The sequence below is a fragment of the Castanea sativa genome, chromosome 8 (assembly GCF_040712315.1).
Source record: "Castanea sativa cultivar Marrone di Chiusa Pesio chromosome 8, ASM4071231v1".
Lineage (NCBI taxonomy): Eukaryota > Viridiplantae > Streptophyta > Magnoliopsida > Fagales > Fagaceae > Castanea > Castanea sativa.
In genome coordinates this window covers 30,577,624-30,600,157 of record NC_134020.1, presented here as the reverse complement: position 1 = coordinate 30,600,157, position 22,534 = coordinate 30,577,624, and the positions used below count along the sequence as shown (strand labels likewise).

The 22,534-nt window shown below is 37.0% G+C and overlaps 2 protein-coding genes across 2 annotated transcripts; one reads left to right on the top strand and one right to left on the bottom strand.

The window, feature by feature from the left end:
* The first annotated feature begins 1,539 nt into the window (after positions 1-1,539).
* Positions 1,540-16,223, top strand: LOC142607714 (uncharacterized). Its single transcript, XM_075779310.1, has 9 exons — positions 1,540-1,966; positions 2,552-2,768; positions 3,289-3,379; positions 12,000-12,145; positions 12,613-12,856; positions 13,232-13,336; positions 13,424-13,603; positions 14,563-14,764; positions 15,325-16,223. The coding sequence occupies exons 1-9, from the start codon at positions 1,795-1,797 to the stop codon at positions 15,816-15,818; spliced, it is 1,851 nt and encodes a 616-aa protein (XP_075635425.1). The 5' UTR covers positions 1,540-1,794; the 3' UTR covers positions 15,819-16,223.
* Positions 16,224-19,684: 3,461 nt separating this feature from the next.
* Positions 19,685-22,277, bottom strand: LOC142608121 (transcription factor DIVARICATA). Its single transcript, XM_075779833.1, has 2 exons — positions 20,848-22,277; positions 19,685-20,370 (listed from the first exon to the last, which is right to left on the bottom strand). Exons 1-2 carry the CDS (start codon positions 21,279-21,281, stop codon positions 19,854-19,856), a joined length of 951 nt encoding a protein of 316 aa, XP_075635948.1. The 5' UTR covers positions 21,282-22,277; the 3' UTR covers positions 19,685-19,853.
* Positions 22,278-22,534: the final 257 nt, after the last annotated feature.

Below are 22,534 nucleotides of genomic sequence, written 5' to 3'. Positions count from 1 at the left end.
GAGTGGTGGCTGTATTTACTAATGTTATAGAGATATTTGTGTTTGATCAATTGAGTGTGAAACTAATTCACAGGGCAGTGAACTCACTTGACTGGCAACTAAAAAAATGGGGGAGCTAACCTGTGGGTGGACTATTTAATTTATTTATAAGAATATATTAAGAAGGAACAAGAGAGGGCCACAACAACCCACCTCCAACTTCTAAAACAAGAATCCAAGAAGGAAGAGGAGATTGAGATGGGAGGATTATCTCATTGCGGTCATCTTTATGCAATTATTTCATGGAAAGATAATTTAATAGTGGGAAAAATCTCTCATGCGCCAGGCGCACGAGACCTGTCTCTCACAAGCAGGTGAGCTCCACACGTGTGGGGCCCACTTGCTTGTGAGAAGTTGGTCTTATGCGCCTGACGCATGAGATACCAACTCTTTAATAGTGATATCTTATAGCTCATAAAGGTTTGTGCGTCAATAGTTAGTGTGCTTCTTTTTTTTATTTTTTTGTCAATCAAACAAAAATGTTTTTCCAAGTTTTAATTATAAATATACCACTAAATTATAATTTACACTTAAATTTAATGTAATTTTGATTTTACTTCATAAAGTTACATGTCTTTAGGATTCAAGCATTTTATCCATACTAGTCATTTCAACTGATATTGGTACTTCTTTAAAATTTATTGGATTAAATATCAGGTTGTAACAGTATGTATTTGCCAAATCAAGGATTTTTATGGAGTTTTGGCTAGTATAATAATAAATAAATAAATTAAAAAAAATGTTACAAAATTTGTTATTTAAGGTAGTACATTGGATTAATGTACTTAGGATAATATTTGAGTTTATAAAATATGAAAATTTTAAAATTTATATGAATTATTTACTTAGGGCATTTCTAACTATTCAGTTAGTATTTTTCATGCATTTTTTAAAGCATTATTATTCCTTAGTGTAGGTGTCCCTTATGAACAAAAAAAAAAAAAAAAAAAAAAGAAGCTAAAATCTACGCACATTGAATTTTTTTTTTTTTTCTCGCATACAAACATATATGTATTTATGTAAATATATAAGTCTTGGTAACTATGAAATAATACACTAATATTAATTGGTATCAAAATATATTGTTTCTTAAGTCAAACCAAAACACCCTCCAATATGAAAGTGACTCCCTTAATTACATTAGCGGCTAACACATCAATAAAAGATGTAGATAAATAATCCTCCAACTAATTATTTATATCAAACACAACCTCTAATTATTGGACAAAATTTAATTTAGTTTTTTTAATTATTAATTGCATTAATTTTCATTCATCAACTATTAAAAGTATGTCATTTCTAAAAATAAAAAAGTATAAAAAATTCCTCTCTCTCCTCTCTCTCTTATTAGTCATTTAACCAAAGTTAAATCAACAGTATCAATCAAGCTTAACCTTAAAAGCTCGAAGAGAAGTTGGATTTGAGAGTTGATTATAAGGCAAATCTCAATCATTTTGAGTTTTTAGTCTTTTAGAGGTTAAAAGATCAAAGAATGTTAGGAAAACCACTTGGATTAGAAAACAAAACAAAAAAACCAAAAACAAAAATTCAAGCCTTGTCCTTAAAAAACCAAAGGTAGTTCCCAACTTCCCCCCAACAAACCTCAATAAGTACTATCAACCTCACACACCTATCATTCCCGCTAATAAAATTATATTATATAGCAACCTCTCCTGTCCTCACAACAAGCTCAGCTCAAAACTTGATTGGGTTATTCCACTAGTTAGAATCGAAGCTGAAAAAAGCCTGATCAGAATGAGCAAAGCACAGGAGGACATGAATTGCATTTACAGAGATCCCAACCAACCCGTAGAGGCTCGTGTCAGAGACCTTCTTTCTCGAATGACTTTGAAAGAGAAGGCTGGCCAGATGACCCAGATTGAGCGCCGTGTCGCCACCCCAGATGCCATCAAAGACCTCTCTATTGGTACTCTCTCTAGCTCTCCCTCAATTTTGAGAGAGCGCTGTATCATGACTTTTTATCAATAAACCAATGATCAAAAACATGTAAACAGAGATTTTGATTGAACTTTATATCTTTTATCCAACTATCAAAGACTTTATCAGTTGAGCTAACTGGAATATTTGAATTTTGAGCGGCTTCAAAACACTAGGAAGTGACGAACAGTTAAGCTATAAGGCTTATTATTGTGAAATTTATTTCAAGTTTGTGTCTTTGTAAAGTGAAACTGCTTTTTCGTTTTGTGCAGTGAACTAGTCATTTGGACCCACATGAAATTTTTGTATTTATTTTAAGTGTATGGAAAAAAAAAAACATTAGAAAAAACAAATGTACGTTTCGTTCATGCATTATTTCATACAATTGATGAACTATATTTTTGTGTCTTTGTAAAGTGAAACTGCTTTTTCCTTGTGTAGTGTACTAGTTATTTGGACCCACTTGACATTTTTGTATTTATTTTTAAGTGTATGGAAGAAAAACATTGAAAAAAACAAATGTATGTTTCGTTCATGGATTTTTTCATACAATTGGGAAACTATGTTTTTGTAGGGAGTATACTGAGTTCTGGTGGCAGTGGACCCTTTGGTGATAATACATTGACAGCATTGTCATCGGATTGGGCTGATATGGTTGATGGGTTCCAAAAGTCAGCACTAGAGTCACGGCTGGGGATACCGCTTATATATGGGATTGATGCGGTTCATGGTAACAATAGTATTTATGGTGCTACTATATTTCCACACAATGTGGGCCTTGGATCTACCAGGTTAGTGTTGAATTCATTTCTATCCCTGCCAATCTTACATTATTTCTCACTTTTCAGCAAAACTAATACATACACAAAGAAACTAAAGGGTCTTGTGACTCAGCGGCGTTGTGTGTTTCTCTCCATGTGGAGAATTTGAAAAAATAGCTAGCAGCAATAGTATTCCCTAATTCTCTGTATAATTATTGTAAAAATGTTGGGGGAAAAACTATGAAAATTCTATTTTTAATTTAGGATCTAAGGAAACAGGAGGGGCAAGAGCTCAATATCCTTAGTTGTGAACTGCTATAATTTCTCCCATTGCGAGCCTATGAATCACCGGCCTAGTTTAGTTTATAGTAGTTGAACGTTGAAACACAGGAAAGAAAAATGATTTCATTTCTTGGGAAGCTAAATGACAAACAACTATAACAGTTAACCTGTTCTTTTTGTTTACTATCCATGAAATTTCATAGCATCCAAATGGAAGGTTACTGGTCTTGTAGCTTCAGAACTGCTTATAGTTTTGAATTTGTAATAGGGATGCAGATTTGGTTCGTAAGATTGGGGAAGCAACAGCACTTGAAGTTAGGGCTAGTGGCATTCACCATGCTTATGCTCCTTGTGTAGCTGTAAGTATACGTGTAATTTATTTTTATTGCTTGGCCATTATTTCTTTAATGTCAGTTGCAATGACTGAATCAACTAACAAAGTATGTTTCAGAGTGTAATACCGATTATGAATAAAGCTTCCTCTAGCAATCCAACTTGCTGTAAATGATGAAAAAACTAAATCAAGACCACATAATAAAATGAGCAAATAGATCTATAACACTCTCTAGAATCAATATGAGTGGGTACATGGACTCACCTTATGATGTTGATTATGAACCCTCCGTGAGAACAAGAAGGTTGCTTGATATATTAGCATGGAGTGTGTGTTTGTGTGGTGAGAAACATGTGCTACACCTCTTCCCTTACATTCTCTTGTTCATTTAGTTAGCACACTAGCACTACATATATTATATATGGGAGTATCAAAATATATTGATATTTAATGGGCCATACCAGTACTTTGACAAGCTTGTCCTATTAAGGGCTGCCTAAAACCAAACAAAACTCACATTACAAATCCATAGTCTTGTCTATTATCTATTACTGCAAACAAATGCTCAACAAAATGCACTCCAGCTAAGGCAGATTTTGTTAGATACTCAAAAAATGACTATGCTAGTCCACAAATTTTTTAGGGAAAAAAAAATGCTTACAAACACAGTTGCTTGCAATTCAACAAAGGGTTTCGAATTGGAAGAAGATTGCAGCTTTTTATTGATGTGGCAGCTGCTTATACTTGGCAATATTTGTGGATGATAGTAACTGAGTTTTGTCTTTCAATGTTGATGCCATTTTGATAATTTAGTTAAAATCTCTAGTGTAAAGAAATAACAAACTTGTTTAAATTTTGAAAAAGCTTGTGTCATAAGGTAGAAGCTCAATCAATACAAACAAGGATGACAAGCAAGATCTCTTAATAAGGTTTAGTAGATGATCCATATTCTAATATTATAATTTCTCAGAAAAGATTATTGTGTTTATCACATATCTATTGGTAATAGGAGCAATGATTTTCCACCTTGGGGAGACCTAGGCGAACGACCCATGGAATATGGCTAGAGAATTTAGCTATGTGTGAACTAGCTACCCAGTAAAGTTTTATACCCTGAATACCTAATGTTGGCTACGTGAATCCTGCTTTTCCGTTTGCTATATTTAGGGTTCTGTTTTGTTAAATTTGTAGGCCAACGTGTCCTTTTTTTATACCCCAATGAACTTTAGGTCTTCCCATCATTCTTGTGGTAAATCAAAACCATATGATACCTTATTGTTGCATTATTTATCTTCGTTGTAAAAGGCCGCACCATCAAACCATACTAATTTTATAGGATTGCACTGCTCCACAAGATTTAGCTTTTGCACCATATGAATTACAAAATTATATAATTTGAATGTTTTTTTTATGGGTGTGTGAGTTTGTAGATTCAGTTATTTATTTTTGTATGTATTTATACATGTATATTATAAAATCTAATCCAACATTTTACTGAGTCAAGGTAACTTTCTAATAAGATAAAATTGTAAATCTTGAAAGATTTAATATTCAAATACAACAAAAACAACCAAACGTTAATCCCAAAACTTTTAGGTTAACCATGGATACTCAATAGATTAGTCATGGTCAGTCAACCACATGTGTTGTACACTTATCTAAAGTATATCCTCTATTACCTCCTTAATTGTCATGACCCTTTTAACTACTTCTACTAATATTTTTTAGGTCTTCCTTTACCTTTTTTAATTTTCATTCCCTCAACTTGAATCAACTCACTCTTTTTCATTGGTACATTAGTTGCTTTCCTCTACACATGACTAACCATCTCAAGTGACTTTCCATCATCTTTTCATTAATAGTGGCCTCCCCTATCTTTAAGTGAATGTCTCCATTTCAAATCCTTTCGTTCCTTGTATTTCTACTTATCTGTTCTAACAATCTCATTTCCACTACACTCATTTTATGAACGCGTTGTTTTTTTAACAGCTCAATATTTAGTACCAAAGATTTAATATTCAAATGAGATTTAAGATTTGTATTGCGAAATCTATCAATAAGATATCACACTTGGGATTTAACCTATAATTAATATATATATATATATATATATATATATATATATAAAATTTTGAGTCTTGTAGTCATAACATAGTAACCCTGTTGTTTATCTTTTCTTTTAACATATTTATATCAATTCTCAAAAAAAAAAAAAAAAAAAATTATATCATGCATCATACAAGAGCACAGTTGTATAGGTCGAAGGTAAGCACAACAAGATGAACTATTAGAAATTTAAAACATGGATAGAAATAACAATAATGATTTAAATTAACTTGAAAAGGATCTTAGAAGAAGGTAAAGAAACTGTTTTCTCTCTGAGAGGCCGGCTACCTCGAATTAGCCAGAAATCCTTTTTTAGTTTCTATGTTTTAGGATCCGTATGGGGGGAGTCCGAAGTTTCTTTATTGAATCCAAGTTGTTTCAATTGGTGGTTGAGGAAGGAGGGAATGTTTTCTCCCTTCAGATCTTTGAACGGGGAAAATACTATATGCAATCGGTGTTTATGGGCAAGAGTGCAGCTCTTTGGATAATGCGGAATTTGGAACACATTGTGATTGGGGTTAGTCCTAAGCAATTTTTCACGCTCAGGGAAGGTGCTACTGCGTACACCTTGCAACGGGGGTCCAATTCTTTTGGGCAGTATGTATCAGTGATAGAGCTTAAGGTTGGTGGGCGGCGGCGAACTATCATTATTCCTGCCGGTAAATTACAACAAGGATGGAGAACTTTTGGGATTGAATTATGAAGGATGTTGGAACCTGCTCAATATGCGTTGGGTGGATTGAAGTTTGTACCGTACAGGTCTAAGCAGATTCCAAAACATCATCCTACTAGGTCCTTTGTGGAAGCTGTTAAAGCTCCAGTACAGGCAATGTTGAAGCATGTTCAGCAGCCCCTCTACAAAGATATGGTTAAGGCTGATACCGTGAAGAATACTGTGGAGATTCCAAGTGACAAGTCTCACACACAGGTTGTAGCTTTTGAAACTCGAATGGTAGTTTTCATCGGGCGGCCGTGGGTGGTGGTGGTGAGGGTGGAGCGAGGTGTTATTAATGGCAAGAATAAAATTGAGGAGAAAATCCGGAAGGAATTAATTGCAATATTCCTTTGAAGCCCAATTTGAATTCAAAAATGGTTGAGTTTGGAAAGTTGCGTGATAATAGGAAGGGACGTTGGTAGGAAAGAATTTGTGAGTGTGAATGAATATGGAAAGAGGCGGGTATCTTGGGATGTTGTTAAGGGAAGTCAACAAGCTGGCAAATGGGTACCAAGCAATTTTGATTCTACTAATGCGGTGGGTTACGGGCCCGTCCAAGATGGCCTCTAGCCTCGTTGGGTAGTAAAGAACCCATTTTGGGCACAGGTGGTCTGCTAAGCCCAACTATCTTTGGTGGAGAAAGCTCTTTTAGTGGTCTAAGAGGCCGGAGTCCTCTTTGAGAATGGGTTCACGGTGCCAAGTCCAGGTAGAAGTGAGCTCACTGCTACGAAGGAGCTTAGGTGCTCAAGAGCCAAACCCACCGCATCGGAGCAACCGCCAATGTCGTCGAAGGTATCGGTGATCACATCCATGACATCGGAGCAACCTGTGATGTCGCCGAGGGTATCGATAGTCACATCCACCATCACAGAGCAACCTTCATCATCGCCGACGGTACCGATGGACTTAGCAGTGATGGAAGTTGAGCTTAAGGGTGCTCAGCTCAGCTCGATGCGACTAGAGCAGCCACCCATTGAGCCGATAGGACCGGCGGTGGTGGTCCAAGTCCCCCACGAACAGATGTCGCTGACCAGTGCTCCGTGTGGGTCGAGACTGGTGCCGGTGGTGTCATCGGCCACGATATCGAAGCAGGGAATGAATTTGGTGGACCCGATAGTGTCGGAGTTGGTGCCTCTGTCTTCTTTAGTGGCATCGGAGGATGGGGATGAGGAGTGTATGGGTTTGGAAGGTTTGGGTATTTCTGACTTTGAGGGAGTTCAACTACCTGGCCCAACTATAAGGGACTTGGTTGAAGACTTGGATAAGTCTTGGGGTAACTCCAAAGACTGGATTTTACAAATGAGTGATGGCAGGCAATTAGTGCTCCCATTGTCACTGTATCGTTCTCAGTTGTATGTCGGTACGCTCGAGTCTAGGGGAGAGGGTGTACCAGGTACTGTTTCTTGTACTAATGAAGGGAAGAGGGTTACTTGGGTAGAAGAGAGTGAGGGGCTCGTAGATTCCTTGACTGTGGTTCCCGGGTTAGTAAGTGAGCTATGGGAGTCTGATGGAAAGTTGAGGTCTTGTGAGGGAGGTGATGAGCCATTAGTTGTGGTACCTTTGGCTACTGAAGGTCCGATGGAGTTGGAGTCTAGTCCTATGAAGGAGATTGAGTGTAAGGAGAGTGTGGATAGTTGTCAACTATCACAATGGGTAACTAGTAGGATAAAGGCTTTCAAGAAATCTGTGGGCACTTCACTGGAAGGTTTTGAGGAGCAGATTACAGGATTGTTATTAGCCATAGAGGCCAGTAAGAAAGATAGGCAGAAACTTGTGGTGGGTGATCAGAAGAAGTTGGTTAAGTCCAGTCGGAAAGGTTAGCGGGAGCTGAAGAATTTGTTGTCATCTTTAAATGTCGAGTATGATACAAATAAAGTAAGGAGTGCAAGTTCTGAGCGGGCGGTTGTGTCTTATCAATGAATGTGAAGATTATTTCTTGGAATGTTAAAGGGTTGAATGAGCAGGATAAAAGGCTCAGGGTTAGAAATTGATTAGGAAATGGGGGCCAGATGTGGTTTGTCTTCAAGAAACCAAAATGGGGCTGATTAATAGAGTAGTGATTCGTAGCTTGTGCGGTGGCCAACATGTTGATTGGTCTTACTTAGGTTCTTGTGGTGCTTCTGGTGGGGTGTTAGTGATGTGGGACACTCGGGTAGTGAATAAAATGGAGGAAGCAGTGGGGAGATTTTCGGTTTCTTGTAAGTTTACAAGTGTGTCAGATCAGTTTGTATGGGCGTTTACGGGTGTTTATGGTCCTAATTTACACCGAGATAGGAGGTTATTATGGGAGGAACTCTGTGGCTTGAATAGCTGGTGGAGTGTCCCATGGTGTGTGGGTGGTGACTTTAATGTGGTTAGGTTCCCTTCTGAACGATTGGGGTCTACTTCTTTCACTAATGCTATGAGGGAGTTTTCTAATTTTATCTCAGAACAGGGTCTTATTGATCTGCCCTTGCAAGGAGGTACTTTCACTTGGTCTAATTCTAGAGAAGTTGCTTCGAAGGCTAAATTTGGACGAGATTTTTGTTTTACGCAGATTGGGAGGATAAGTTCCCAACGGTTTCTCAAAGGGCAATTTTGTCTAAATTGTGCTCAGATCATTTTCCAATTGTCCTTGAGGGTGGTTCTTTTCAGAGAGGGAGTATGCCATTTAGATTTGAGAATATGTGGCTAAAGGATGAAGGTTTTATGGATAGGGTTCGGTCATGGTGGGATTCCTACCAGGTTCACGGTGCACCGAGTTTTATTCTGGCTAATAAATTAAAGCTCCTTAAAAATGACTTGAAAAGATGGAATGTGGAGGTGTTTGGTCATGTTGATGTTCGGCTCAAAAAATTGTGGAAGGATCTTAGTGTTCTAGAGAATAGGGAGGAGAGTCAGGGATTATCAGCGGAGGAAAGGGTGGAAATGGGAAGAATTCGTGATGAGTTAGAGAAAGCTACTCTGTTGGAAGAAATTTGTTGGAGGCAGAAATCTAGAGTTCTTTGTGTTAGGGAAGGAGACAGGAATACTAAGTTTTTCCATCGTATAGCCAATTCTCATAGGAGGGCTAATTCTATTGATAGGCTTATGGTGGATGGGGTGTTGTCTGCTATAGCAAACTGTATTTCTCAATTTTATAGGCAGCTTTACTTGGAGGAGGTGCCTCACAGACCTGTCTTAGATGATGTGGTTTTTTCTAGCATCTCGGTGGAAGATGCAAGTTGGCTAGATAGGCCTTTTGAGGAAGGAGAGGTGTTTGAGGTGATCCATGATTTTAATGGTGATAAGGCACCTGGCCCGGATGGCTTTTCCATGGCATTCTTCTAGTCTTGTTGGGGTGTTTTGAAACCTGTAATTATGGCTGTATTCCACAATTTCCATACTCAGGCGGTGTTTGAGAAGAGTCTTAATACTACATTCCTAGCCCTTATCCCTAAGAAAGTGGATGCTGTGGAGGTAAAGGATTATCGGCCTATCAGCTTAGTTGGTGGGATGTATAAGATTATTTCTAAGGTGTTGGCTAATCGGCTTCGTAGGGTGGCGCATGGTCTTATTTCGGATTCACAAAATGCTTTTGTGAAGGGCAGACAGATTTTGGATTCTGTCTTGATTGCTTCTGAATGTATTGATAGTAGATTGAAGTCGGGAGTTCCAGGTGTGCTTTGTAAGTTGGATGTGGAGAAGGCGTATGATCATGTGAGTTGGGATTTTTTAATGTATATGCTGCAGCGTTGTGGTTTCTTCGAAAAATGGAGAAACTGGATAAGGTATTGCATTTCAACTGTAAATTTTTCCATTTTGATCAATGGCAGCCCAACTGATTTCTTTGGAAGTTCTAGGGGGCTTCGGCAAGGGGATCTTTTATCTCCGTTGTTGTTTGATATTGTGATGGAGGCATTAAGTCGTATGTTGGATGTGGCTGCTTCCACTGGGCAATTCTCAGGTTTTTACGTAGGCGTGCGGTTGGTCCATCGGTGATGGTGTCTCACCTTCTATTTGCAAATGACACTTTGATTTTTTGTGATCTTTGCTGAACTGTCTCAGATTGCTAATTTGAGAGCGGTTCTTACTAGATTTGAGGAAGTGTCCGGGCTTCGTATTAATCTAGGGAAATCTGAGTTGGTACCTGTTGGTGGCGTACCCAATTTGGAGGCTTTGGTGGGTCTGTTGGGGTGTGGGCAGTCTTCTCTGCCCTTGAAATATTTGGGCCTTCCTTTAGGTGCAAAGTTTAAGGACTTATCTGTTTGGAACCCTATTCTTGAGAGAATGGAGAGGAGATTAGCAGGTTGGAAGAGAATGTATTTATCTAAAAGGGGTAAGGTGACACTCATTAAAAGCTCACTATCGTCCTTACCTACATACTTTCTTTCCCTTCTTCCTTTACCGGGTAAGGTGGCTAAGCGTATGGAGAAATTACAGAGAGATTTTTTGTGGGACGGGATTGGTGGTGAACCTAAAATTCATTTAGTTAATTGGGCCAAGGTTTGTAGGCCATTGCAGGATGGGGGGTTGGGTATAAGACAGTTGGGTAATTTTAATTCTGCCTTACTAGGTAAATGGTTGTGGAGGTATGGCATCGAGACTGATGCTTTATGGAGAAGGGTTATAGAGGCAAAATATGGGAATATTTGGGGTGGTTGGTGTACGAAGAAGGTGACAAGTCCTTATGGGGTCAGCTTGTGGAGATATATTAGAAGTGGTTGGTTGAACTTCTCTAAACTACTTGTTTATGATGTGGGGGATGGTACTAGAGTGAAATTTTGGAAGCATGTGTGGTGTGGGGATTGTACTCTCCAAGAGGCCTTTCCGGAGCTTTATTGTCTTAGTAGGTCCAAGGACTCCTCAGTGGCTGAAGTTATGAGTTGGTCTGCTGGGAGGTATCACTGGAATGTGCAATTTCGTCGTCCTCCACAAGATTGGGAAGAAGAAGCCTTTGATCGGTTTATGGGGCTAGTCTACTCCTCGTCAGCAAGAGGGTTTGGCTCAGATAAGGTTTGTTGGAAGCCTGCAAGGAATACAGGTTTTGAGGTTAAAGGTTATTACAGTTCCTTCTACCCTCATAATCTTGTTTCCTTTCCATGGAAAATGATATGGCAATCGAAGGCTCCTCCAAGGGTAGCCTTCTTTTCTTGGTCTGCTTCCTTAGGTAAGATCTTAACAATAGACAACCTTCGTAAAAGACGAGTGATTGTGCTTGACCGGTGCTTTATGTGTAAGAGGTGTGGGGAGTCGGTGGATCATCTTCTACTTCATTGTACCATAGCTTGGGAGTTGTGGTATTTGGTTTTCTGCTTGTTTGGTATTCAGTGGGTTATGTCTCGTACTGTTCTTGAGGTGTTTGAGGCTTGGCAAGGAAAGTTTGCGCGACATCGTCACATTGATGTTTGGAAATTAGTACCTCACTGCTTGATTTGGTGCATTTGGCGAGAAAGGAATGCTAGAAGCTTTGAGGGCTGCGAACGCTCTTTGCTGGAGATTAAGTCTTTTTTCTTACATACTCTCTTTGAATGGAGTGTGGTTTTTTCTCATTTTTCTTGTTCTTCATTTTCTATTTTTCTTGACCGTTGCTCTTTTGTTTTTTGATCTTTGCACCCATAGTACATCCCCAATGTACTCGGCTTGGCAACTTCTTTATTATTATTAATAATATTCTTACGTTGTTTATCAAAAAAAAAATATATATATATATTTATATATCACACCTGGGATTTCAAACTGTGAGCTGTAGTTCAACTAGGACATAGATTTTTTCTTTCATCTTCTTCTTTGTGTTGTAAACTGTAAACATTTGGTTTGTGAAAAGCAAATTGTTGAGAAAACTCACTTACTTGGGTTCTGACAGGTATGCCGAGATCCCAGATGGGGAAGATGCTATGAGAGTTACAGTGAAGACACTGAAATTGTTAGAAAGATGACTTCCATTGTCACAGGATTGCAGGGCCAGCCACCTCATGAACACCCAAAAGGCTATCCTTTTGTGGCTGGGAGGTAGAGAAGAGTCATTGATATGATTCCATTCGCAATTTTTTAATAAAAATTTTGTATCTTTAATCAAATTTACTAATTAGCAAATTCATTTTCCAAATTAGTCATCAATTTAATTATGTAACATTATGATCAGAAAACATGTGACAACTGAAGAACAATTTGCTTTTCTTTCTTTTATGTTCAAACCAAGGAGTTTTGGCTCTTAAATTAAACTTGTTTGCAATTCATCTGGACTCTAGGAAGAATATTCCTGCTTCATTTTTCTCCACAGTTATATTGTATTTGCTATATATAAAATTATGTGGTCCTGTTTTCATATCTTTTGATTGTTAAGTAGTTATACAGCTGATGTAACAGACTCCATACTTCCATTCTTCTACTCATAATGTAGACATACCTCAATGGTAGATTCCTCTGTTAACAGCCATCCTTTGGATTTTTTCTAATAATCTGACTTTTGATTCCAGAAACAATGTTATTGCTTGTGCAAAGCATTTTGTCGGAGATGGGGGCACGGATCGGGGAATAAATGAGGGGGATACCATATCCTCATATGAGGACTTAGAAAGGATCCATATGGCACCTTATCTTGACTGTATTTCTCAGGGAGTTTCCACTGTTATGGCATCCTATTCTAGCTGGAATGGCCGTAAACTCCATGCCGACCGTTTTCTCTTGACAGAAGTTTTAAAAGACAAGCTAGGTTTTAAGGTAAAAATCCTGATAGTACTCATTTTGTGAGACAGTTTTATAATCAATTTGTTTTTCTTGTCAATATACAGTTTTATAATCAAGCATTTGGGTATTCTACTGGAAAAAGGATTGATTTTTTTTTTTTTTTTATATATAGCTTTCAAGTCTCAAATTTTCTTCTTGTTGATCAATTACATGAAAAAAACCTTTAATTTTTTTTTTTCGAAATTCAAAGTATTTGGGCCTTTGAGGACTGGGGTGCAGAAAAGGTGGGAGGGGTGAGGCTATTAGAGAAATTTCCCTCACAGGAATCAAATTCCTTTATTTTTGTTGGGTTATGAGATTACAGTTTATATACAGCTTAATATGTCTTGAGGCAGTATTCTGCTACAGGGTTTTGTAATTTCTGACTGGGAAGGACTTGACCGTCTTAGCGAACCTCGTGGCTCAAACTATCGCTTCTGCATTTCCGCTGCCGTTAATGCAGGAATAGACATGGTAGAGATTGAACTCCAATTACAGTGCCTAAGCTAAGGTTGCTTCTTTGATTTAAGTTGTCCTTTGCCTAACTGAGAAAATATGCAGGTGATGGTGCCATTTAAACTTGATTTTGTGGAGGATTTGATATTTCTAGTTGAGTCAGGGAAGATATCAATGGCCAGGATCGATGACGCTGTTGAACGGATACTTAGAGTGAAGTTTGTAGCTGGTCTTTTTGAATTCCCTTTCACAGATAGATCTTTACTAGATACCGTTGGTTGCAAGGTAACTTTTGCAGAATTTAGCACATGGTCTATTGACGCTTTTGCATGGTTTAAATGTTTTATCTTTAGAAAATGCAGAAGCATTCCCAAATTTCATCAAGCCGAATTAGTAATCTCTTCCATGAATGTGGCCTCCTTTTCTGTCTTTCTGTCTATGATTAAAATACACTAAAGGAAGAAAAACAATCTGAATCAGGAAGTAGATTACTTCTTCTTCTTCTTCTTTTTCCCAAAGACAGAACAAACAGATTTTTTAGGTCCTTTTTCTCATATCCTAAATTGTCTACACTGACCCTGGTGAGAATGGTGGGATGGCCTGAGCCAAAGGCTAAAAGTCTATTCTTGTAAATAAATCTTCATAGTTCTTGCCAAATTTGCAAAATCTAACTTTCAATTTTGTTGCCAAATATTGCATTTATGCATGAATATTACCTGGAACCCCTTAATTACACAAGAATTGTAATGAAAAAAAGTGACGTACTATTATGTAAGAAGCATGGATCACTGGCAACTATGGACAGTAAAGGGAGAAAATAAGGCAAGAGGAAGAAGCATTATTTATTATTTTATTTTGGTAAGTAAAGGCTTCATTCAATTAAAAGATAAAGAAGCTCCAATAGTGGTTAACCCATTAGCATACACACCAACAGTGTCTAAACTAAAAAGGAAAGCTACATCAGGGGAGGAAGATGCATTTCTGAAGGCCAAGAATCACTAAAATTACTGCATCTTGAGTCCTCAAAAGTATTTTAACAGAGGATGAATGGATCCTGATAATAGATTAGAAATACTTGCATTATTACTATTTTTGTTGCTATGATTTACAATATATCGTATCATATTACATGTTGGAAATAATTGAATGGTTTTAGTTAGCATCCAACTACAATATGCAAGTAACCCATCTAATTTTATTGCTTCAAAGCTCAAATAAAGGTTTAGCTTTGAAATTTTCTGCAGTTGCACAGAGATCTAGCACGTGAAGCAGTCCGCAAGTCCTTGGTTCTGTTAAAAAATGGAAAGGATTCTAAGAAACCTTTTCTTCCTTTAGACAGAAATGCTAAAAGAATTTTTGTTACTGGAACACATGCTGATAATCTTGGATATCAGTGTGGAGGCTGGACAGCTACTTGGTATGGAGGCAGCGGCAGGATTACAATCGGTACAAATTACATTATACTTAGTTTTAAGCTATATATTGACTCTCAGAATCAAAGTGAAAAGATATTAGCTTTTTGAGGCACTTTTTTTTATTAAAACTCATTTTGCTATTTGCTAAGACTTTCAGTGTTATTCACTGTGCTATGTTTATTTACCTTTGTAAGGCTGGCTTTATATCTCTGGGTTTTGTTTATCACTGAAGCCATTTGGCATCTGGCTTAATCCCAGCTCTCCTAATGTAGAGTGCTCTTTGTTACCACGGAAACAAAACAATAAAATAAAAAAAATAAAAAAACTTATTGTAACAAGGAAAAAGGAAACAATAAAATTATCATAAATTTTGTTACAACTGATCTACATCAAAGTGTGTGGCAATCTATATGATTCAATTTAATTTGAACAACTTGCATTAAATGCATGGAAGATTTTTGAAATATTCAAAACTTTGTTGCAAGAAGATATCTATGGGCACAAATTTTATAAATTTAGATATTTCTTTTTATGAGTACATAACTCTTGGATGCACATTGGGACTGAACCTATGATGTCAATGGATTTTAGGCACAACCATCTTGGATGCAATCAAAGCAGCAGTGGGCAATGAAACAGAAGTAGTTTATGAGAAACTTCCATCAGCAGACACCTTAGCACGTCAGGATTTCTCTTTTGCAATTGTAGCTGTTGGTGAAGCACCTTATGCAGAGACCCCTGGTGATAATACAGAGCTTGTAATCCCCTTTAATGGAGCTGACATAATAAGTTTGGTCACTAACAGTATCCCCACATTGGTGATTCTGGTATCTGGAAGACCCTTAGTTTTAGAGCCATGGCTTTTGGAAAAGATGGATGCTCTGATTGCTGCTTGGTTGCCTGGAAGTGAAGGAGGAGGAATTACTGATGTGATATTTGGGGATTATGACTTCAAGGGCCGACTACCAGTGACATGGTTTAAGCAGGTCGAACAATTGCCTTTGCATATTGGAATCAATTCATATGACCCTTTATTCCCCCTAGGCTTTGGGTTGACAAGCACCAAGGAGAACTCTTCAGACTGATTAGTTGTGTAACCAAGGCTGGTTAGAAAAATTGTGTTTTTCAAAACCACTTATGCAGAAACAGCTTATCCGTGAATAGGTTTTCCCTTGGTATCAAAGTTGTCTGTACTTAGCGTATGAATTCACCCAATTCTTCTCTTTTTATTCTACCACAGCCCCATTTCTACTAAGGCTCATTGTTATTTTTCTGTACACAGTGCATGTGGTCCATCTCTGCTTTTTTGTGGAAAATAAATTAAAGTTCGTTGAATAAGGGTAAGCAATTCGCGTTAGCTTATTTTTTGATCTCATGTATTACAATCTCACATTCCCCACAAACTTCAAGATTTTAACATCATGTTATAGTCTGATGCGCAGATGTATTTTGCTTGTAGGAGTATAAAATCCTTGAGTGGCTTTTTTTTACCAATGCTGTGGAGAAATGATATATGCTGCTTCCCATAATCCCATCCCTATGTTCCTTTTAGGATATGTAATGTAAGCCCCCACTAGATTATTCATACATCTTTGTGGGAATAATCCCTTGTGGGCCATTGGAGCAATTTAGAGAATCACACTCACACTCACACTATAGTAGATGACAAAACTAACCACTGAACAGTCTGAACTTTTCCTCAGTTTCTTTATCTTTTCTAAGAATTGGAGCTTCACCCAGATACATCTGTTCCAAGTTTGATTCACTAAAAGCCGTTTAAGAATCAGAATCTTGTTCAACAAATAGAGAAAACCAGATAACCGAAAGTGTGAAGCTGCGATACTATGTATGTGGTTACAACTTACAACTTGTTAGGTTGTTGATCAAAGTAAGAATAAAGTGGACTATATGCTTTCCTTTGCAACTTGCTGAAATGCTTCTCCTTTTTTATGAAAAAGGTAGGTAGTTTGTCAGCTACTATAGGAAAAAAATAATTGGAAACGGCCATATTGCTCTTGTTGCCCTCAATTCCTTGCTTAATGGATGGGACTGAATATACCATATGCAAGTCATATGGGTGGTTACTAGGCTTTATATGATAGTTAATGCTACATAGTGCTACAGAAAAATAAATAAAATACTAGTAACAAAGTGAGGGAGGAAAAAAAATATAGGAGAGAAAGGGAATGAGATACAGTACCTAGAATATCAAATATTGTATTAAGCATTTGCCATTTTGTTATTAATACCAACTCATCCTAGTCAGTACCCATTTGAGAATTACTTATTTTCAGTAGTTTATTTGCATAATAAAGAAGAAGAAAAAAAAGTTAGATTATTTGAAATAAAGCTGAAACAAAAAAAGCATGAGACCCACAAAGAGTACATAAAATAAGCAAAAAACTAAATTATAATCGCTTCCCAAACTGACATTAGTAAATCCATCAAATTCATTGAGCAATCAATTAATCTTGTTAGAATAATGATTATGTGATTAAATTCATAATATTCTAATAACTTAAACTTTCAAAACAATTGGTAATTTATTATAGTATTATAGTATGAGGTTATGCATGATGGTGAGTGTTAGAATAATTGTTAAATAATTAAATTCACCATTTAAACTTGTGGAATAACTGATAATTTATCAGATTTTAATAAATAATAAAATTCAAGAATTTGAAGAAGGGGGAGAATTAGAATTACCAAGAGAAAGAAATTAGGGAATATTTTCTACTTTTTTTATTACAATATTATTGGCATGCATTGGATATATGCATATTTCATTTTACAGTTTGTGGACCTTATAACTGCGTGGGATCCACATACTATGAAAGGAATGATGCATATATGTGATTTATGAGATATCTTTTCATCACACTCTATAAAGTTCATGTGCATGTGTACGTGAAAGAAGGTACTACTATTTTTGTCTTTAAAAAAAATAAAATCACATAATTAGTGACTATTTTTAATGGATACTATTAACAAATGTCCTAAGGGCATATGTTAAAGATAAATAATTTCTCAATTATAAATTGCAATAAACATTTTTTGAAGAATAAAATATAGTTGTTAATAAGTCATTGACTTACACGCACACATTCATTGCAAAAATACATTATCAAATAAGGCATTAAATTTTTCTCAACTGCTTCCCTCTAGACATCTGTTAACAAAAACCTTCATTTAAAACTGGATATCTGTTAACAGAATAGCCTTCATTTAAATCTGGAATAAGTGGAGTTGTAGTTCATCAATCATCATGCTACCATGTCTGTATTGGGTGAAAAACCATAAGTTCAATGCCGCAATCAATTAGTAGCAATTCTTGGAGGGAGAGAGAGAGAGATATATCTAAGTTGATAGCTGAGCTAGAGTCTAGAGTGTATGTGCAACTTCACTGAATTGTGATGTTGGATAATAATTGCTACTTTGTCTTATTAGAAGATCATCATTAGCTCAACATAGCACTTAATTAAGAAGAAGATTCTTGTTCCAAGGAAAAAAGAAAGAAAAGAAATACGAGGGTCAATGAAATTTCTCCACCAAAAAGAGAATCTCAAAGGCCCATTTAGAGACATGAAAGTGTAAGCTACACTGATTAATAAAAGGTAAAGAACTCTTTCTGCCTAATGAAAAGCTAAGCAGTTTGTCTCCATGAACGGGATCACAATTTGTCTCTTAATGTAGAGAACAGTGTAACCATTAATTTTTAGTTTAGTTGGTTGGTGCCGTACACTTTGAATCACTAAACCCATGCATTATGCTTTCTTGGACAGACTCACAAATGGTCTCGTGCTTGTGCTACAGTATTTACCACCAATCCATGACCAAATCCAGGAGAGAGAGAGAGAGAGAGAGAAATCATAAGTTACTGAGGGTAATCCAACATGAATCTTACTTTGTACCATATATTATTATAATTTAATCATTAATAAAATACTTATGTGAGGAATCTTCTTCTCCATAACAAGATCTCTTGAAAAGATCTCACATGTAAGAATAGATACTGATTACCAAAGGGAAAAAAAAAAAAAGGCTTTAAGCCTATGATGCTTCAAGTTAGTGCACGTAGTGTCAGCATCGACTGTGCTCAGGAGTTCAAGGGCCAGTCAAATAGGCCATTTTAGGTCTAGGAAAAATTAGATTAGTGAAATAGTCAGTTAAAAAGAAAGGTAGGCAATCAGATACTAAGGAAAACCAAACTGAGTGTTAAACTGACTCGGCCAATTTTAAATGAGCATCCAATCTATTGGTTTAGTTTTGTGACTTTTGTCCCAATAATACGTGTAAAGCGCACAAATTTATATTAGACTGTTCATAGACAAAACACTATACCATTAGGCAAAGCCACCTAGGATTCCAAAAATGTTTTGAATTGATTTAAATAAGGAACTTTTGCTCTTGAATTCAGCCATGCTTGCAAATATTTGAGGTTTGAATCATTTGACAAATTCACTTAATATTCTTAAGGATGATATTAACTGGTCATGTGAAATACGCATAGAATTTAATAACCCTTCTTTTGCAAGTTGAAATATGTAGACAGGTCTATCCTAAAAAACATTCTGGCAAAGGATCCTCTCCAAATGAAATAGATACAATGCCTTCAACTTATGATTGAAGAAACTTATCTCACTAATGCCTTCATCTCATTCTCCATGCAAACTTGGACTTTCATAGGTTTGCTTATTAATGCATAATCACTCTGCATTCTAATCTCATCTTAGACAGAACCATTCTTGAGTATCAAATGATGGACTGTCAACTGTGTGATTGACCTTTTTGCTTCAAAACTATTTCCTATGTCTTTGCAGGAACTAGCATTATTAGGTCCTCTGAGTACAAAAAAATGTGACCTATCCAAAAACTTCAGAACTCCCATTTATCAGTCCCATGTTTGAGACTCTTTTCCACTCAATTTCACAGTTCAGAATTTGAAGTTTCATGAGGAAAAGACAATCCTTGTCCACTTCAAGTTGATATACTATGGACTAACCCATGTTCTGAATAACATATTCACATAAAACCATGAAAAAAGCACAAACACAGCTATACTAGCAAACAGAATAGAGAGATGGCGGTTCAAGCCATTGAGAATCAAAACAACTGCTATCTCATCCATGGGAGTAGTGCTGTGCAGAATGCATTTGGAAAACCATATTTTGAGGTCCAATATTGTAAGATTCATGAGCAACACCTCTGTGCAGATTTTGACCCTCCAATTTTATCCCATAAGAGTTATAAGGAGAGGTCATGAACACATTCCCATATGTTTGGTTGAAAGCCATGGTTGCTCCACCTCCACCATTTGGCTGATTCCATTGAAAAGGTGTTCTGCCCGGGGCTGCGGAATTTGACTGCTGCTGGTTGTGATGGTGGTGAAGCACTGTAGAGTGTTCCGGGGACGGGGGTCTTTTATTGTCTGGTGAAGGACTTTTCATGTCAATGAGATTAACAGTAGTAATATCATGGATGCTTGCTCTCCGCTTATCTTTCCCTCCAGAAAGCTGCCTGATGAAGTACTTCTGAGCATGGCTAGCCACCTGAGTTGGCGTCCTAGTCACAACAAAATTGCGCGAGATATTTCTCCAGTCTCCTTTGCCATACTTTTTCAGTCCCATCAGAAACAATCTGCAGGAGATGATTAAAATTTCATGTCAAAAAAAACATGGGAAAGACGAAGATTAAAACGAATAACTACCTGGAAAAGTTCCTCCCCTAAAACAGTGAAGGAATTTAACGAACTACAAATGAATGAAAATGTCGCAACCACAATCTCAACAGTGTTTTGGCCACTGGGTCACATGTACATGCATAAAATACCATAAACTTCATAAATTATATATCCCCTTAAAGACAATTCCAAGAATTTGTGCTTTGTTGTTATAACTTATAATATCATATCATATCCTAAAAGGTAGGTTTTTATTCATCTCAAACCAAACCAAACCAAACCAATCCAATCCAATCCTAGTTCAGGTTCTGAACTATATACTGAAGTTTTGTGCCGTATCAGATATCACATTTAAAACTCTAGCATTACGTAAAAACCAAGCAGAAGCAAGAAAAATGAAACAAAAATTGCAAAACTTAATAATAAAGACTTACTTATGCTCCTCCTCTGTCCATGGAACCCCTTTCTTTCTCTCCTGCTCAGCTGGGCGGGCCGAGGAAGATCTCTTTCCGGCGATGCTAAAGGATTGTCTAAACCCATCATAGGTATGAGCATGGCTATTCCAATCCAATGTGAATGGTGAAGTAGGGGTAGTGTAACCGGGAATTGGTACAAGCCCTGCCTCTATATTATTAACATCAACTTCCAAGTCTCTGTAATGCTTCATCACATCCCCAACAGTCTTTCCGGGGATCAAGGCCGCCACTTTGTGCCATCGATCCGGGGACTCCTTGTCGAACACTGCCAGCGCGTTTTCGAACATCTTGTTCTCCGCTGGAGTCCATTTCGAGCTCTTGCTCTCGTGGTCCAGACCCCAATTAGGGGACAGAATTTCAGTTTCCCACTTCATAACGTCCCAATTTACCATGCACAAACTAATTCCGATACCAATCACCTCTCCCAGACCCCGCAGAAGTAGGAGCTTTGTGTACTGGTTACGACTTTTATATATTTTTATAATTGCAAATTGCAAATTTGAGGTTTTTGAATATTGGTGAAAACAGAGGAAAGGCAGAGAGAAACAGAGGAAAATGAAAATGCAGAGTGAGTGGTGGACTGGAAGGTTGAGGTTTCAGGGAAATAATAATATCAATGTTAAATCATGAAGCATTTTGAAAGGAATCAGAATACCTTTTCCTTTTTTGTGCATAGCAATAGCATAGGCATACCATGAGCAAAAGGAATCTAAAAAAAAGGCCCACCTTTTCAAAGAACCAAAAACAAAACAAAATGTCACCAAATTAATTCAAAATTGAAAATTACTTTAGCTGCTCCTTTATTATACAACCCTAGAAGTACCACAAATTGACAAGCACTGACAACTGAGATCTGAAACCAATGGCCTTCCAAGGAAAACAAGCAGAAACAGAACAAAACAGCCAGGACCCTGATACTATTTCAAGAAAAATGGAGCAGAAAATTGATCAAAATTCAAAAGCTGAGAACTTTCAAGTTAGAGTTAACTAACACTTGTATCTTTAAATAGCTGAAACCCCTTGAAATCCCAATTCCAATTGGGTAAGAAAAAGGAAGCTGAGGAATCAGGAAAGGAATCAAACAAGCTAGAAACGAATACCCAATTGGCTTTTGAAGTTGAAGTTGAAGTTGAAGTCTCAAGCAAATTAGAGTTCAAGAAAAAAAGGCTGGTCAAGATCTCTTCTTTCTTTCTTTTCCCTGTGGCCTGAGCTACAAAGAAAAGAGAAGAAAGAAAAGAAGTAAATGAAACTAGAGAAAAAAAAAATTTGAGAACCTGAAAAGCAAGTTTAGTAAAGCTTCAAGGAATGAATCTAAATTTTGCTTAAAATCTTTGGGAAGAGAGAGAGAGAGAGAGAAAAAGCTGGGTTTGAAGGTGGTGGGCTATGATTGGTGGGGATGGTGTTTCTGGATAGTGCAACTTATGGAAAGTTTTCCCTTATTATGATACACCCTCCCTCTGTTGAAGACTGCTCTCTCTATATGTTTCAAAAATTAATTTAAATTAAATAAATACTTAGTGAAGGCCATTTTTTTTTTTTCCATTTTTTTTTTCCTCTTTTATTTTATTTTAATTTTGATGTGTGAATAAAACAAGGACTGGCAGCTCATGATGAATGATGGGAGCTCACCTGTACTGCACTCTAG